The following is a 19,722-nucleotide window of genomic DNA, read 5'->3' as shown; positions in this document are numbered from 1 at the left end:
GCAAGCTACCGAGAGTATTCGATATGCCAGACACAGTAACAACAAAGTCTCCAATGGAGACGTTACTGGGCCCGCTCGAGCAAATCGACGATCAACGGGAGGGCCTTTACCTTTACCTTTTAATCACTGTGGGCTGGAGAAATAGTACAGTGGGTAGGGCATTTGCCTTGCATGCTGCCTAACTGCGTTCAATCCCTATGGCCCTATATGGTCCACTGAGCATCCAGGAGTAAGTCCTGACCACAGAGACAGAAATAAGCCCTGAGCACAGCCAGGTGTAGCCCAAAACACAAAAAAATGAAGAAACAAAAAAATAAATAAAACAATGCAGCCGCAGCATTTTTATTCAACAGATAAAAACACATATTATTTTTATATTTCCATGTTCATATTTGTGCTCTCACTCTGTCTCCCTGCACACCCCATTTGTGCCATCATTTTCTCTACCTTTGGCTTTATGAATCAGTTCTTCATTTTCTAAACTTTGCTATGTTATCATTAAGTAATATGATTTCGTTTTGTTGGTCTTCTGTTTTTTTTGTCAAAATGAATTTTACTTTGTCACTAACAATTTACATTCTCACTACTCTGTATTTAGCCTTGAGCCTGTCTCAAAGGATTCATCCATTCTAATTGACTTAATGTGTTCTTATGATGATGATCCTCAAGTTAGTTATCCAGTTTGGGCCTTATAATTCAAGGTCATATGCCATTTGCTCTGGAAATCTTTTTGTGAAGTGCATAATATCAAAAACAGTATATAGTGTAATATATATTCTTTGGATAGAAAATGATGCTAATTAAGTCCCTTATCATGTCAGCAAAAGGAACTGTCTATCACTGGCACATATATGATCTTGTGAAATTATAGATATATATACATTAAGAATGTGAATTAACTATTGCATTTGTTGTATAAGAGTAAAATTTTAAGATACATAAGATAATCTGCTTTCATCTAAAAATAATCAAAGGGACATAGCTGAAATCTTGCAACCTTTTGGAAGAAAATAATAATAATTTTCAAATGTCATTCACCTAGTTCATCCTTTGTGTGTCCTTGTAGATGAACATGGTAATGTCCCTCCTGGGGATGTTTTGTCCAACACTGTTTGATTTATTTGCTGAATTGGAAGACTACCATCCCCTCATTGCTCTGAAATGGCTACTGGGACGCATTTTTGCTCTTCTTTTAGGCAACTTGTATGTATTTATTCTTGCTCTGATGGATGAGATTAACAACAAGGTAAGTCTGGTGTCAAAATTTCCCTTGCCATCAACTGGATGTTTCATTCCTAGTTCTAGCATTGGCTGCATTTAACTCTGTCCTCATTTCTATTTTTTTATTATTTTCATTCTAGATTGAAGAGGAGAAGCTAGTCAAAGCCAATATTACCTTATGGGAAGCCAACATGATTAAAGCCTACAACGCATCCCTCACTGGGAATACCACAGGGCCACCCTTTTTTGTGCATCCTGCAGATGTACCTCGAGGACCCTGCTGGGAAACAATGGTGGGGCAGGTAACGACACAAACAGAAGTGTGCAAGTATTCATTCATTAATTCAAAAATACAGAGTTAGTATTTCTTGATAAGTGTGCTCTAATTTTATCTTGTAAGCAAAATATACTCAGTAGTTTTAAAATATTGGGTATTCAATAAATTGAACACTTGAATATTTAATAAATTAATCAACATTTGTTGGCCATGAATTTCATATTTGCATTCTCGTATAATCCATATATTAAGAAAAATACATCTGCACCCACTTCATAGTTATATATAAAGGAAGACTATTTTAAAATGATTTCAGATATTTACTATGTGTGTTAATGCTAGAGTGATAGCACAGCGGTAGGGCATTTGCCTTGCGCACAGCCAGCCTGGCCGAGCTGGGTTCGATTCCTCTGCCCCTCTCGGAGAGCCTGGCAAGCTACTGAGAGTATCTCGCCCACACGGCAGAGCCTGGCAAGCTACCCGTGACGTATTCGATATGCCAAACACAGTAACAACAAGTCTCAGGGTGGAGACGTTACTGGGCCCGCTTGAGCAAATCAATGAAGAAAGGAAGGACCGTGACCATGACTATGTATTTTATAATAAAGCATCCATAATAGATGCAGCCAAAAATGGATCTCTGTGATATATTTTCTAAAGATTCTCTGGGAAGCATATTTTAATGATTTCATAATGTCAATTTTTATCAAAAATTGTCCCTTTAAGCATTAAAAATATTATTTTATGTACTTACAGAGGTATATTTTTAGAGAAAAGAAATAATACCACTTATTGGCTTTCTTTCCTGTATAGAAAGCCAAACAAACTGAAAGAAAAACCAAAACAAAGCAAAATTAGTTTAGCCCATCTTTTAGAAGATCCAATTTATATTTTGAAAAACCTTTAATTTTATTTCATTTTAATTTAAATGCTTTATACACATGTCATAATTTGTGTTTTATAACTGCTTTATAATGTTTAAAATATGTGCTTCTATTTGACGACAATTCAATTTCAGCAGTAATATGGTCTTTGTAAATTATTTGAATAATTTTTTACTAGATACTTATTTTCTATAAGATTAAAGGAAAACTGAAAGTTAGCATTAGTCTTATAAAATTGATGTAATCTAAACAAATCACCTTCACATTTAATCAGCTATTGTAGGACTTAAACCAGTCAACTGTTGTTTCAATTGTAGGGGAAACATTTTATATTAGCAACAAATCAAGAAGAATGAGTTTTAAAAGTAATATTGTACAATTAAGGATTTTATTTTCTTTTTTAAGCTTTCTGGAGCCAGATAAAAGGCCCTTGCTAGTTATATGCTATAAAAGATGCAATTTTCAGTCACGCATACTTTATCAAATGTGGCAAGAAACTATTATAAAGGAAATAATGAAACAATGGTTGCCTTCATTTAGTATAGAGGTGTATTGCTCTGCAGTGTGGTCAACAGGATAATGGCCAGTTTACCATTTGGTAATCACTATGAAACTATGACTATGTTCCTTTACATGGTAAATGGATTTTGATGACTTGATTAAGTAAAAGGCTTATTATCATGGGGGTGAGTTTAATGAAATTACAAAGGGGAGGTAGAAAACTAAACCTCAGAAGAAAGAAATGTTTTTCTCAACAGTGACACTCAATGGAATTTATGGTTTTTTTCCTTCCAGTATTTATTTTGGAACATGGCTTACAATATTATAAATAACAGGGCTTCAGGCCTACTATGTCTTAATTCCACACCCACCAACAGTCAACAAGTGTCAGTTTCTCAAATGTTATTACTATAGCTTGGGTCACATGTTTACAATAATGTTAGACATAGTTTTCATGCTTTCATGCTAACTCTACAACCAAAGTTCCCACAATACTTCACAAATGATCCTATATTATATCCAGTCCAGCTCATCATTTCCTCAGTCACTCAATACCCCGACCTTCCCATTCTTTTTTTATATATATTTTTATTTTATTTTTTTAAAATATTTTTATTAGTGAAACACCATGAGGTACAGTTACAGACTTACAAATTTTTGTGCTTGGGTTTCAGTTATACAATGATCAAGTACCCATTCCTCCACTAACACCCATCCTCCACCACCATGAGTCCCAGCATCCCTCCCACCCCCCATCCTCCCCATCCATCCCTGCCTCTGTGGCAGGGCATTCCCTTTTGTTCTCTCTCTCTTCTTTTGGGTCCTGTGTTTTGCAAGAGAGGCATTGAGTGGCAATCATGTTTGGTCTATAGTCTACTTTCAGCATGCTTCTCCCACCCTGGGAGGATCCTCCCAACACCCTTTATTTGGTGCTCTCTTCTCTCTCTGAGTTTCCTTTTCCCCTAGCACGTGTGGCTGGCCTCCAATTCATGGAGCAAAATTCCTGGTACTAATCTCAACCACTCCTGACGACTCTCCCATTCTTATTTGGCATTCTCAGTTCTGTGTTCTGGGGCCAACAGTTTACATCCTTCCAACATTTCAATCCCTCGTCTCATTTTTTTACATACCACTGATGAATGAGATTACACTGATTTGTCTTTGTCCCTCTGACTTAGTTTACTTAACATGAGCTTCTCCACTTCCGTCCACATTGCCCGAGACAATATGATTTCACCTTTTCATATGGTTTTATTGTATTCCATTGTGTTTATGTCTGTTGTTGTACATTGGTTTGGGCTCATGGGGCTTCTGGTGTGCAAGATGGACTCACAGGAGCAAAGTAGCAGGCATTTAAGTTGCTTCCAGGCCCATGAAAGAGGTCTCTCAAATGATGTGTTGCTGTTGTTCTTTGAAGAGAACTTAGAAGTGGAATAAGTGAATCTTAGGGTAATCTGTTGGGGTGGGGGATGTGGAAGAGGACACAGCTGGTGATGCTCTGGGCTTACTCCTGGCTCTGGGCTCAGGAATGAATCCTGGCAGAGCTCAGATACTATATGGGGCTCAAACCTGAATTATACATATGCAAGGTAAGAGCCCTACTTGCCCCTATACTATCTCTGCATCCCTGGCAGTTAGCAGATTTAGTATTTATTTTTTTTTAGATCTCTATATTGTTTTCATAAAAGTTGGATCTGTTTATTTACATTACTACCAATAAGATATTTGGGTTCCTTTCTACTCTAAACTTTCTACCAGCAATTGTTTCTCCTATTTTTTCCGCACTCATTCTCATGGGTGTGAGGTATTAGTTGGTTATCATGTTGCTTATATTTCACTGCTAGTGTGATAATGAACACTTTTAAAATGTCCATCATTCCAACAATTTGCCTTTTTTTGTGAAGCACTTATTCAGCCATTCTCTCCCATTCAATATTCTATATTCTTCTGTTTAATGCAATAGGATCATTTTATTTTTTAATGTTTTAAATCTTAGATAATGTGACACACTATAAATGATAGGGTTTTACGCACACAATGCTTCAACCCCACCCTTTCCACCAGAGTGTATGCCCTGTCAACACACTTAACCCTTCCTTTCCCGCCACGGTAAACTCAGTTCAGTAGACCAGGTCTCAGGTTCAGTTGCCTTTGACCATTTGTTATCCCTTTACTATATTTCTTTATATCTCACATATGAGATATAAAGAGATATAGTGTCTGTCCCTCTAGCATTTAAGTTCAACATAATACTCCTTATTTATTATGTATTTTTCGTTTCCTTATGTATGTTGAATCTCCGTGCTGGAGTGATAGCACAGCGGTAGGGTGTTTGCCTTGCACGCAGCCAGCCCAGCAGAGCTGGGTTCAATTCTTCCGCCCTTCTCGGAGAGCCTGGCAAGCTACCAAGACTATCTTGCCCGCACGGCAAAGCCTGGCAAGCTACCCGTGAGGTATTCAATATGCCAAACACAGTAACGACAAGTCTCAAAATGGAGACATTACTAGGCCCACTCGAGCAAATTGATGAACAATGGGAGGACAGTGACAGTGACAGTGATGTTGAATCTCTTCTCTGAAATCACTATTGATGCTAATATTATGGATTATTTTGTCTGTTTTCTGTATTTTACATTTTTATTTTTAATGTCTAAGTAAAATATTATTTATTTTATAGTTCTTAAAACCATCTAGTTAAAGTGACTTATCTTGACTTCTAAAAAATTCCATTTTCTATTTTACTCTTGGGTGTGGAAAGACACCTGACTGTGCTCATGGCTTATTCCTGACTTATTCTGAGTTATTCTTATTATTCCTGATAATCAATCATCACTACTGACAGTGCTTGTAAGGCCATATATAGCACTAGGGATTAAATCTGGGTCAGTAACATGCAAAGAAAGCACCTTAACCCCTACACTAACTCTCCAGCCTTTAAAATGTCTTGTCTGTAGTACCTTTCCTTGTTACACCATCTTACCTTAATGCCATTTATAGTTGGATTTCCCGCCTTCTCTTCCACACTCCTGCATCCCTAAGAGCATTATATTCTTGTGGGAGTATTTGCAAGGATCAGTCAAAGGGAAGGGATTTGTGGCTCTTACTGGAATATTGATAAAGGAGGTAAAATTCCTAAGGACAAGGAGAACACAAGTCATCTAAAATCCTGAGTTCCAGGAAGTTCTGGTGTGACTGGCTTTTAAGAGGTTAATGGCTATATACACTTACTTAGAAATATGTATTTTAGCCATTTTTTAAGTGACTCTAGAGGAAAAGACAAGTATTTTGCAATTAATATTTGGGATTCATCCAAAAGACTCAGAAATTGTTCTGTAAGAATGTTTTGAATATTGCTTTTTTCCTGCATAGATGCCCTCTGATTTTTTTTCCTAAACAATGTTATGAGACTCTGAGTTTGAATGTGATATAATCTGGTGACTCTTTCGTCTCCCCTGGGATTCTCAGGATGCAGTCTTCAGTCTCTTCTGTAATAGCATTGTAGGTACATTACAATCATTCTTGGAAGATAGCTATTTGAAGCAATATAACAACGCCTGCATTAAGCTCTGGGAAAGAAGAAAGAGTAGTCTGAGTGGCTAGCATTTATTGAATGCCACTAATATTACAAACATTTATCTCTGAATTTATAAGTGACTTTCTGAGATGTTATCTTTTTATAAGTTTTTAAAATTTTATTTTATCGAAGCACCATGATTTACAAAGTTGTTCATCCTTGGGCTTTAGCACCCATCTTTTCCAGCACCCACCCCCCCTTGGTTTCTTCTTCCCTCCACTAGGGTTCCCAGCTTCCTACCTCCCCATCCACCCTCTTGCTAACTTGACAGAAACAATTTAAAGTTTGTTATAAAAATTTAATTAAAGAAATGTTATTTACACGATGATGATCATGATCACGACCATCCTGTTATTCATCGATTGCCTCGAGTAGGCCCCAGTAATGTCTCCTTCGTCCTAGCCCTGAGATTTTTTAAAAAGTGCCACATTCAAGGCTCTTTCAGAGTTAGGAGAATGAGACCCATCATTGTTACTGGTATTTGGCATATTGGGTACACCACGGGAAGTTTGCCAGACTCTGCCGTGTGGGAAGGCTACATTTGGTAGCCTGCCAGTCTATCCAAAGTAGAAATGAGATAATAAGATGTCGCGCGGCCACAAATGCGGCCACACGCTTCCGTGAGCTGGGTTTTATAGTCTCTGAGTCTTGGCCATTGATCTCTTGTTATTTACAAGAGATCTTATATTCTCATTCTAACTTTATAGATGTGGAGACTGTGATAAAGAAAGGTAAGGCAATTTGTCCAAGATTTCAAAAGACAGGGGTCCAAGTTCAGCAGACAGAGTCAGCTCAGAGTTTGTGTCCTGGTTCATAATGCTGAATCAGTCTTTGAAGCTTCAATAGCATCAATTTCCAAATTCCTACCAGGGAATAACTATAGTGTTTTCTCTTGTGACATCTCCTGACAATTGACTTTTCTTTACCTGCTAGTAGTTCGTTTGAGTCTACTGATCAAAGCTATCCAGACATTTTAACACAGTATTATGTGTGTGAAATATTTAGGTGTGGCCCACAGACAAAATTCAACAGGAGATCTATGACATGCTCCATTAGGTCAGGGGAATGAGACCTGTTATTGCTGTTTTTGTCATATCAAATACACCATGGAGAGCTTGCCAGGCTCTGCGTATGGGCAGGATAGTCTTGGTAGTTTGCCAGGCTCTCCGAAAGGAATATTTTAAAAAATAAACATATTTATATATTTAATTGTTTTAATTGAGGCCCAGGCTATTTGGAAAATATTATTGAATTCCAATTTTTATATTCTTATTGTGACATAGTGACAGAAACAGTGATATACATATATATATATATACACACACACATATATATGTATATCACTGTAGCACTGTCCTCCTGTTCATCAATTTGTTTGAGCAGGCACCAGTAATATCTCTAATGTGAGACTTGTTACATTATTTGGCATATTGAATATGCCACGGGGAGCTTGCCAGACTTCTGCGGTGCAGGTGGGATACTCTCAGTAGCTTGCTGGACTCTCCGAGAGTGACAGAGGAATCTAGCCCAGGTCGGCCGCATGCAAGGCAAATGCCCTACCCACTGTGCTATCGCTCCAGTCCAAAATAATAGTACATTCAGTAATAGGAACATTCATATTCCGTAAATTGGAAATCTTATGAAAGAAGTAACTGCCTGTTCTTCATTACTGAAGTTTTACTCTAAAATCTAGAATACCTCTAATATATATGGCAGGTGATCAATAAATATTCACTGAATGAATAATTTTTTAAGTGACTACTCACCTTTTCCAGTGACAAGGTACCTGGGAAGCAAAATTAATATCCAAAGCCGCTTGATGATCATAGAATCAGAACAAAGAGTTTGAGAGAGATTTCATCCAAACACAAAGATAACCTAAGACATACTCCTATCCAGCAAAGCCAACCTTAAGCTTAAGATCGTTTGTCTGCAGATAACTCTACTCCCAAGTCAGCTTCAAAATAACGTCTCATTTTCCTTTCATACTTTCCATCTCCCTTCAGCAATATTACTTAGATAAACAAGGTACTACCATGAGTCAGAAAGAGCTCAACAGGTTGAATGAATACTTTGCATGCCAGAGGTCCAGTTCAATCCAAATACCGCCAGGAGTGACCCAGAGCACAGAGTCAGGAGTGGCTCCCAATGCTGTCAGATGTGGCCCAACACACAAAATGAAAAGAACTTGATTAAGCTTTTGCTGGCTGGCATCAAAAACTTTAAATTAACATACTTAAAACTGCTTTTGTATGTATTTATTTCTTCCACTACATTCAGGCATTTTAGAGGTGCCCTGTTAGTACCATGACTATTACCATTTTACATGTATATTTATATGCATGTATATATACACTCACATATGTATATGCATATAAACCTGCATATTGATGTACATGTATAATAAGTTCACACCACTTAGGAGTAAAACAGAAAAAGTAAAAGGAACAACGTGATAAAAATATTAAAAAATGAGTAAACACTGTGTATCACAAAGGTCAGAAAGATTAAATTTCTCTCTTAAGGTTGTCTAACCTTTTCAATTTTCTCTTGCATATTAATTTGTTCATTAAAGGGTTCCAAGTTTTTTATTTTATTTTATATGTTTCTTTTTTGATCACACCCGGCGATGCACAGGAGCTACTTCTGGCTCACGCACTCAGGAATTACTCCTGGTGGTGTTAGGGGAACCATATAGGATACTGGGAATCGAACCTGGGTGAGCAGCGTGCAAGGCAAACACCTTCCCCACAGTGCTATCGCTCCAGCCCCCCAAAATTATATTTCTTCTAGATTCCACCCTTCCTTCCTTCCTTCCTTCCTTCCTTCCTTCCTTCCTTCCTTCCTTCCTCCCTCCCTCCCTTCCTTCCTTCCTTCCTTCCACCCTTCCTTCCTTCCTTCCTTCCTTCCTTCCTTCCTTCCTTCCTTCCTTCCTCCCTTCCACCCTTCCTTCCTTCCTTCCTTCCTTCCTTCCTTCCTTCCTTCCTTCCTTCCTTCCTTCCTTCTCCCTTCCACCCTTCCTTCTCTCTCTCTTTCTCTCTTTCTCTCTCTCTCTCTCTCTCTCTCTCTCTCTCTCTCTCTCTCTTATTCTCTTTCTTTTTTCTTTTGATTATGAAGCCTCAGTCAGCAGTGCTCAGGGCTTAATCTTAGCTCTCTACCTGAGATCACTCCTAGCAGTGTGTTACGGAGTGACAGATATCAAACCCAGCTCAGCTCCATGCAAGTCAAGTGTCTTATCCACTGTACTATTTCTACATCTCTGAGCACTATATTTCAGCTATGTTATGCAAAGAAAATATATTATTTTAGTCTATTTCATTTTAATCTAGTGTTGAAAGCTTTTCTGGTATGGGCATCAAAACCATTTGCTGACCTGACAGTAGAAACCAACGATTTTATATGTCTATATATATAATATTTTATTTTAAGATATAAAAATATATCTATGTTTATGTATTTCTATATATCTAAACACCTTAAAATCTATCTCTAATTGATGCTACTTATCAGAATCTAAAATCTAAATAAAGTATTAAGAACTCAAATTGCCTGAGGAATAAACAAGTGAATTTAAGAATAGAGAAAAAAGAGAGGCACTTCCAGACTCCTACAAGGCTGAACCTCATATCTGGGCCACCCTGCCGGAGGCAGGTGAGTCCCACCACCCGCCCTAAAAGAGTGCAGGCAGCCACAAACTACCAGAACCCAATCGCCACCACGCTGAAGGCTAATCTCCACAGACTCAGATGAACCTCATTCACAAGCAGGTCTGTTGAAAAACTCAGGTATTTGTAAATGAATACAAATATTTGTTTGTATTCATTTACAAACTCAAGGTTTTGTAAATAAAATCTCCAGGTTCTCAAAGAGTCGGGAATGGGCAATCATACCCCATCACCCTGTTCTTCTGGGACCCTGGCAGTCACACTCACCAAATGCCTCTGGTATTATATAATCAACCAGTCATGATGCACAAATAAATCTCAGAAGAAATCAACAAGCTGTAGAGATGCTTCAGACCCCAAAGTCACCATCCAGTTAAAAATTTAACTCCAGCTGTATGACCTTATTTAAAATTTTGGAATTCCTGGACTGCACCTGCACAGCATCTCATATTCTAGACCACTGATGTATCCGGAGTAGCACACATTGGATAGGATGTAAAGCAGAAGGCAACCAATCTCAATCAAATATATATATATATATATATGTGTGTATAGCTATATATGTCTATATATTATATATAGCCATATATACGTCTATATATAATATATAGACATATATATATTAGCCCACAAGACTCAACCTGTGACAACATATTATAATCTCTTATACAAGGGCTAAATGGCTCTAGGAAGAAATACAACAGTCTTCAACTTTCTTTGAAGAAACCCTTTTTTGATCATTTTTAGAGAAGTATTCATAACAAGCAAAACAAGATAAATTATTTAGAACCTGCTTTGGGGCAGTCTTGGGTGGTGGTTGGGAAAATTCAAAATAATAGTGGTGGGTAAGGTGAATGGTGGTGAGATTGGTGTTGGAATATTAAATACAATAAATTATTGTGAACAACCTTAAAAAAAACTAAAATGGGAAATCTAAATTGCAAACCCAAATAAAGAATAGAGAAAAGGAAAAGTACTGCCATAAATAATTTGTCATTACTTAATTATTCATTCCACACTCTTTTGTACACTCAAAGTGCCACACGCTGTACTAGATACTAGAAGTTGAATGATTGTCTCAGAAAAATTATATTTTCTGAGGGAAGAAACCATTGTTTGATCGTAATGCAAAAATTTTAATTTACAATGTCAATGAAACACTATAAGAATTAAATGCATGGGGTCTGAGAACTACTTTTATTATTTTTTTATTAGTGAAACACCATGAGGTACAGTTATAGACTTACACATTTTTGTGCTTGGGTTGCAGTTATACAATGGTCAAGTACCCATCCCTCCACCAGTGCCCATCCTCCACCACCAGGGGTCCCAGCATCCCTCCCACCCCCCACCCCCCCATCCCACCCTGCCTCTGTGGCAGGGCAATCCCTTTTGTTCTCTCTCTCCTTTTGGGTGTTGTGGTTTGCAAGAGAGGCATTGAGTAGCAATCATGTTTGGTCTATAGTCTACTTTCAGCACGCTTCTCCCAACCTGGGAGGATCCTACCAAAACCCTTTATTTGGTGCTGTCTTCTTTTAGAGAAGCTACTGTACAATCACTCCAGCCTTTAAAATAGCATTTTATTTCATTTTATTTTTTAATTTTATTGTTATAAAGTTGTTCACAATAATTTATTACATTTCATATACCAACACCAATCATACCATTGTTACATCTTTCCACCACCATATTTTGAATGTTTCCACCCCAACCCCCAAACCCGGCCTCCAAACTGGGACCTAAATAATTTATTTTGTATTGCTCATTATGAATAATCTGCTAAAAATTATCCAAGAAATATTCCTTAGAGGAAAGTGTATGAATTGTTACATTTCACTCTGGAGCCATTAAGCCCTTGTATAAGAGATTACTGTTAAAGGTTGTGCCTTGTGTGCTTATATATATATTTTTTCTCCCCAAGATTAGCTGCCTTCTACTTTACAGTCCATAAAATGTGGTGTGTACTATGCTTGATACATTAGTGATGGTATGACATATTGCATTTGTGGTCACATGCTCTAGGAATTCTAAAATTTTAAATATGATGATACAACTGAGGTTAACTTTTTAATTTTTTTTTAACTGGATGGTTTATTTGGGGTCCAGAGACCTCTTTGTGGTATGTTGCTCTACTTTTCTATTCTGAGAGATTTATTTGCAAGTCTCTAGATCATAGCTGTTAACGAGCTAACCTGGTGCCAGAGGCAATTCTGGGTGTTACTGCCAGGCTACTGGAAGCACAGAGAGATGTTGGGAGGTCACCTATTTCTGATCCCATGCCAGTCTGGAGATTTCAGTCACAAGTCCTGCATACCTGGGTTTTTCAGCAGATTCACTCAGAGATGAGGCTCATCCAAGTCTGTGGACATGGGCTATGAGCATGATAGTGATTGAGTCCTGGAGGTTTTTGACTGCCAGGGCTCTGCTGGCGCAGGGAAGGTAATTCATCTTCCCCCTTCTGGGTTGCCCTACATGAGACAACTGGCACGGAGTCCAAAGATATCTCTGAGGCATGTTGCCAATATAACATTTTAAAATAAAGTATATTTAAGTTTTTAAAATTAGATAAAAATCTATATTTTTATTGGCAACTGGGACAAAAGCGTGGCTGATAGGGCATTTGACTTGCACACAGTCCACCTGGGTTCGATCCCTGGCATTCCATATAGTCAAATAAGCAGTGCTAGGAGTGATTCCTGAGTGTGGAGGCAGGAGTAACCTCTGAGACTCTCTAGGTGTGGCACAAAAACCAATAAACAAAAAAATAATAAACTTCTGTGACAGAGTAAACACATAGACTTCACACACAAATTCACATTTACACCACTGTGGTAAAAAGTTTCTAATTTTTGTAATAATTTGGATTCACACATGTGAACACACATATACACATTTATACATAATGTAATTAATAAGAGAACGACTTCATACAAAATATCCTATTTTGTAAATTTTTAAGAGATATTTTTATCAGAGTATATTTTATCAGTAGTAAACAACTTCATCAAATCAAAATTCATGTTCATTTCACTTATTTAAAGTATGCAGTGCAGTAGTTTCTATTATATGATCATAGAGTTGTACATCCAGAATCACAATGACATGTTATCACAAATAGGCTGTGAACAATGCTTTTACAATTTAGAGGTTCAGATTTGTATTGCACTGATTTTCTGTGGAGTAGATCTATAGTATATATGGGCTGGAGCGATAGCACAGCGGGTAAGGCGTTCGCCTTACACGCGGCCAACATGGCCGACCCGAGTTCGATTCCTCCGCCCCTCTCGGGGAGCCCGGCAAGCTACTGAGAGTATTCGATATGCCAGACACAGTAACAACAAAGTCTCCAATGGGGACGTTACTGGGCCCGCTCGAGCAAATCGACGATCAACGGGAGGGCCTTTACTCCTCAAATATTGTTTAATTTCCCTACTAGTGAAAGTGTATGAAAGCTTGTTTTGCCAAACTCTCGTGACAAAGAAAAATATTTTGCAATATTTATCATATGAAGCAATAGCTCATTTTTTATATCCACATTTTAATTATGTGATGGTTTCAGTATGTTCAATATTTTAATTAACTATAAATCCTTTCCAGTGAATTTATATTTGTGCATTTGTCATTTTCCCTATTATATTAGCAATCTATTCTCATATTGGTATATAAAAACTTCTAATATGTTAAGAAAATGATTTCTCTATCACATAGGCTGCAAATACTTTTCCAAGTGGACTTTTAACTATGTAAATAGTTCTGGTCTCCAATTAAAAGCTTAAACTTCTGGGGCCCAAGTGATAGTACCATGGATAGGGCACTTGCTTTGCCCATATGTTCTATCTGTTGCATGCCATATGATCCAATGACTATTGCTAGGAGTCATCCTTAAGGAATGACCCTTAAGGAGTGATCCTTAAACGCAGACAGGAATTACAGGAGTGAGCTCTAAGAACCTTCAAGTGTGAACCAAAAACTAACCAAATAAAAGAAGTATAGTGTAGGATTACTTTGCTTTGTCCTTCCTGCATGGTCCCAAGTAGTTTTGGTTTATTGGGTTGCTCTCATCACAGTACTCCCATTCCTCTGTGCTTATTTGTAAACTTCTTTCTTTGTGCTCTGTTGACTTGTAAATATTGTTTTTCTCTTCTCCCTAAGTCCTTTGCATAGTTTATTCAGAGCTTTTTTGTATGGACACAAGAGAACAGTACATGCTATTATTTTGTAACATGACTCTCAGTGATATTTTCCTCCTGGGTATCTGTTCTCTCCACCTAAGCCTCAGTTGCCCTTACTTCCTAGCGCCCACAAAAGCAGGGTCCCCACGAGGGACTGGATGGAACCAAGGCAAGTGGTGAGCTATGTGCTACCCTGGCATCAAGATGGGCCTGGCCAAAGTGCCTAAAGCACTTAACTATAAGTTAAGAGCTTGGTCATGGACAAATGCTGTCATGATCCAAAAAGTAATAACTAAATTTGGACCCTGCTAGGGTTAGGAATGATTAATCTGGCCTGAGTGCTATAGTCTGAGTCTGTGGCAAGATGTTCCCAGGAGAGCTGCCCTACAAGCCTCAATGTATCTCTTGCTGTGTCCAGACAAAAATAACTAGTATTAAGATGTTGGTTGAGTTATTGGACTGAGGAAAGGAGAAAAATACCTTAGGAGGTATTTTGCCCTTGGGCAGTCAGGAAGGGCTTTGGAGTACCCCAGGTGGTGTTTCTGCCCTTGAACCTGATGGCAGTCAGGAAGGGCTTTCTTATATTGATTTGTCAGTATTCCAGACTGGGTGTAGTGCTGTAGCCAGGGCTAGAGTTGAGGAGAGACTAGAGTTGGAGGATATGAAAAAGAGAGAGAGAGAGAGAGAGAGAGAGAGAGAGAGAGAGAGAGAGACTGCCAGATGCAGTGCTGAGAGACTAGCAAGGGGGACAGAAGAATGTAGAAGAAGAATGAGGAGCAGGCACATGGAGAGAGAATCCAGGTTGCAAGATGGAGCGTGGAGAGAGTGGGGGAGAGACAGGAGGAGACGGGAATGAGGGGTAGTGTGAGACTAGATTAGGAGGCTCAGAGAGACTGGAACAGGCACATGGGGAAATGGAATAAATGGCAGCTGATCAACCAACTGGCTTGGTCCTTGTTTCCTCCTCAGTTTGCCCCATGGTTGGGCCGCCTAGCTGGGGGAGCAGCCAAGGCTCCCCGAACCTGGGCAGCAAGGGAAAGAGCTGTTGGGGCCTCCCCAGCCACCTCCAGAGATTTATACAGTATAGACCTCTGTTTGGCCTATAATTTGCTATATATTATCTTAGGTGATGGTGGGGGTAGGAGAATAAGGAGTAGAATGTCTCCCAAGTAGTGCACAGGGGCCCAGGGCCATTCCTGATACATAAAACCCAGCCATGAAGTTCAATCCTCAGACTAGCAAAGATGTGCTGTCCAAAACCAATTATACTGTAGCTGCCAAAACAGTGCTCAGGCACCATTCAGAGCGGGTCTGGAATTTGAGGCCACTACAAACAAAGCAAGTCATCCAGCTCTTAGAGCTATTTCCCTGCCTCTATTGTCTCACTCTTAGGAAATTTTTCTCAGTAACAAGACTGTAATAGAATCATTTGGAATGACAAAAAAATGTTTTTAGCCTAGAGAATTAGGGGTGAAATGTTTTCCATTTACTAAATTTGCTAACTAGTCTCTTTAAAGTTTTCCCTCCAAGGACTGAAGAGACATTACTGTGGGTCAGGTACTTGTCTTGTGTGTAGTTCAATCCTTGGCACCTGCTATCAAGCACCTCCAGGAGTTATACCTGAGTGCAGAGTCAGGAGTAATCCCTGAACATCACTGGATATGATCTCAAAGTTTCCCAACCAATACTATGTAAAATCATGAAACAGTTGATGAGAACGCTAGAGTTACTTAAAGAAGAAAACGCGCATTGTAATACGGATTATATCTCAACAGGAATTTGTGAGACTGACTGTTTCTGATGTCCTGACCACCTACGTCACAATTCTCATCGGGGACTTTCTGCGAGCATGTTTTGTAAGGTTCTGCAATTACTGCTGGTGCTGGGACCTGGAATATGGATATGTGAGTAAGATCATGATGGTTCTCTTAATACATCACTCATTGTGGTGTTATTCAACACATATGCAAGAGGAAGAGAGATTAGAAATTCATGGCTAGCATTGCTTTTTAGATGCTAATAAATGAAAATGAGTGAGGACAATTTTAATTCAGAGACAGATAGTTTTGAATATCACGACTCACAACATTTTAGTAAAATCAGCTCAGTGTGGCTAATGCAATAAATTTCAACTTGTGTGTTAAAATGGGATAATAGGCACAATAAATCTGGAAACACAGCTACTCACCTTCTAGGGAATCTTGTTAATATTTCTAGAAGCCAACCCAGATGGATAACACCAGCTACACATTCTATCAATCTCTTGAATTATGTCCAGTTCTTGGACATTTGCTATGTGCTAGTCTCTGTGCTGTTTTGGGGATAAAAATATTCAATACCAAATTATATTTATGGTATCTCATAGAACGCAAGTCTAATAAGAATTTGACTGAGACAAAAATGGAAAGCTAAAGTTTCAAAGTTTAGTTTGATGCTCGAGTCTGAAAAAAATGATGAAGCTGAACTCTGAGAAGGTAGCCTCCTTTCCCACAAAAACGCAGTTTTCAGATCTCCACTGGTTTTGGTTACATCATCTGCTAACCCAGCATGTATGAGCTTAGGTCCCTTCACAAAATTTGAGGGAAGCAGAGGAATACATGTCACTCTGCAGTATAAGAGATCACCGAGTTCCCACATCCCTTCTTTGCAAATGAAAGAGTCTCTTTGCAAATTAGACTCAAGATACTATTGGTTCATATCTGATTAAAATACTCCAGTGATGTCATGGACTATGCTGCCATGCTCCAGGCCACTTTCTGGATGCTCGGGCCGAGCCTCAACACCTGAATGAAGTTCCATGGAACCCAGGTAATGTGGAACGTGGAACTTTGTGACCTTAGACTCTGTGCTCAATGGGACCCGGGAGCAGAGATCCTCTGCCTGCTTCCCTCAGTCTCCAGCAACCCAGGGGTCACACCATAAACTACTCCCCGCCAGTGCCAGATAATCTACTCAGTGGCCACCCTCCAGAACTCACGACGGCTTCTCCCAGAAGGAAGCATAAAATGGGACTCTCATAACAGGCCACCGGATTCTGCGCCAGGGTGTTTTCACCCGGGGCACCCAAGATGGGGGCAGGTGAGAGCGCTTCCCGCCCCAAGGGACCCAGCCCTGGCAGTTGATCTCCACTACCCAACCTCTGCCACGCTCCAGTCTGCTTTCCGGACACATCATAAGACACTTCCTACCAATTTTCTATAATTACCACACCATATTTGATGGGGTTCAGGCAGTAGGCACAAATCATAGAGAGAAATATATATATATATATATATATATATATATATATATATATCACTGTATAGCACTGTCCTCGCGTTGCTCGTTGATTTGCTCGAGCGGGCCCAGTAACGTCTCCATTGTGGCCATTGTTACTGTGTTTGGCATATCGAATACCTCACGGGTAGCTTGCCAGGCTTTGCCGTGTGGGCAAGATACTCTCGGTAGCTTTCCAGGCTCTCCGAGAGGGACGGAAGAATCAAACTCAGGTCGGCTGCATGGGCTATGTGCAAGGTAAACGCCCTACCACTGTGCTATTCCATCAAATATGGAGAGCCAGGCAAGCTATGGAGAGTATCCCACCAGCATGGGAAGAGCCTGGCAAGCCCCACGTGGCATATTCTATATGCCAAAACCAGTAACGACAATAGTCTCATTCCCCTAACCTTGAAAGAGCCTCCAATCACTTGAGAAAGACAAGTAAGGAGAAGCTGCTAAAATCTCAGGGCTGGGAGAAATAGAGACGGTTACTGGCACCCGCTCTAGTAAATCAACAAACAATGGAATGACAGTGATACAGTGATACAGTGACAGTGATGTCATGAGTCCTTAGAATGAATTTTAAGTATCTTTCTGGGATCTCAGTTCTCTATATGATTTTCTAGATTTTCCTCTGCTCTAATCTCCTACCACTTTTGCTCTTGTTTTATAAAGGCCAAGTTCAATCTGGGGTTCTTATGCTCAAATACAGGATGGTCCTTGAACTTAGCTGTTCCTCATTCTAAGAGTGCTGATTCTTGACATTAAGGACTCAGTGAAATATCACCTCTTTAGATATCTGATCATCCAATCTAACATAGTCCACCAGGCACCCTGTTATTTAAACTCCTGTTTTATTTTCTTCATATTGACATTTCTATGTTTAGATGTGCTTATTATCCATCTCCTTTGTTAGAATGAAATCCCTATAAAACCAGAGACCAAACTTCTTGGATTTGAGCCATGCTTCTCACATGGCAGATATTGAGTATTAACTGATTAACTCAATGTTGAACCTTCGCATTTTAGGACTATCATTCAAACAGCATCTGTAGACACAACTATGCCTGATTCCAAGTCCTGGACCCAAGACGTCAGTTGTACTTTTGTTTTATCTTGAATGTTTTGTTTGTTTTGTCATGGGTTCATACCCAGAGATAGTTAGGGCTTACTCCTAAATTTTGTGCTCAGGGATAACTCCAGATGGTGCTCTGGGGACCATTTCACCTGGAGTCTGTCACAAGCAAGGCAGGTGCCTAAACTCTTCTACTATACCTCTGGCTCACTTGCTATTCCTTTAATGTTCTCAAGCCAATGATGTTTCTCTCCTTACCAGTAAAGATAGATAATTTGATGACCTTCTCACTGATTTGTGACCTCTACTCTGTATTGTCATGCACTCGCAACGATTTTAAGGATGCTAGGCCAGATCCTTTCTTTGCTTGACTTTGAGATTGTACATTTTGTTAAGCCATCTCAGTCACCTTCTCTGAAAGTGCCTCTCAGATAAGCCAAGGCAGTGACATAATGCTATTTGGTGAGCGAGCATGATGTAATGTTATAGATCCAGGAAGCTGTCGCATTGCTTTCTCATTCCTTGCGATGAAGTATGAGACTGGCTTGGTTTCATTTCTATTTTTCAGACCTGATTCAGCTCAGATGAGGCAGACATAAAATTTCATTCTTTCCTAAGCCATTGCCTGTTGTGTATCCCTTACTGCTTTCTTCTTAAGTGCTAGAAAATTTTGCCTCATATGTAAAGTCAATACAACATGATCTGGATAATCATAAGCTATAATTAAATTATTATGATTTATTATCTTAGTGCTGACATGCTCTTAGGATAGTCCAAATACTGTAAGAGACAACTTCCTGTTTCAGTCATAGAAAACACAATTTCTTCTATTATGCTTTTCAGGATACTTCAGAGGGAAACTAAAGTGAAATGTATCAACACACTAAACTAAATCAAAATATATTTTACTTATTTACTTTTTCTTATTTTATTTTTATTGAACAGAGTGAGATAGAGCATTAAAATATTGCTCATGATTGTGTTTCAGTCATACAATATTCCAACACCAATCCCCCCACCAGTGTAATTTTCCAACACCAGTGTCCAGTTTCCCTCCCACCCCTTCAAGCCACACCCACACCCTAGTCTGTCTCT

At 39.1% G+C, this 19,722-nt stretch overlaps 1 protein-coding gene across 1 annotated transcript in view; it reads left to right on the top strand.

Annotated features, from left to right (window-relative positions):
- Positions 1-19,722, top strand: part of TMC1 (transmembrane channel like 1) — a 158,507-nt gene that overhangs the window by 113,766 nt on the left and 25,019 nt on the right. The window contains exons 12-14 of the mRNA XM_056118790.1: positions 1,067-1,246; positions 1,362-1,523; positions 16,070-16,198. Of these exons, the coding sequence (XP_055974765.1) occupies positions 1,067-1,246; positions 1,362-1,523; positions 16,070-16,198 (471 nt within the window). The remainder of the gene's footprint in view (positions 1-1,066; positions 1,247-1,361; positions 1,524-16,069; positions 16,199-19,722) is intronic.

The sequence above is a fragment of the Sorex fumeus genome, unplaced genomic scaffold (assembly GCF_029834395.1).
Source record: "Sorex fumeus unplaced genomic scaffold, SorFum_2.1 ptg000038l, whole genome shotgun sequence".
Classification (NCBI taxonomy): domain Eukaryota; kingdom Metazoa; phylum Chordata; class Mammalia; order Eulipotyphla; family Soricidae; genus Sorex; species Sorex fumeus.
Note: the sequence above shows the minus strand (reverse complement) of the source record. Positions and strands in the feature narration are given on the sequence as shown.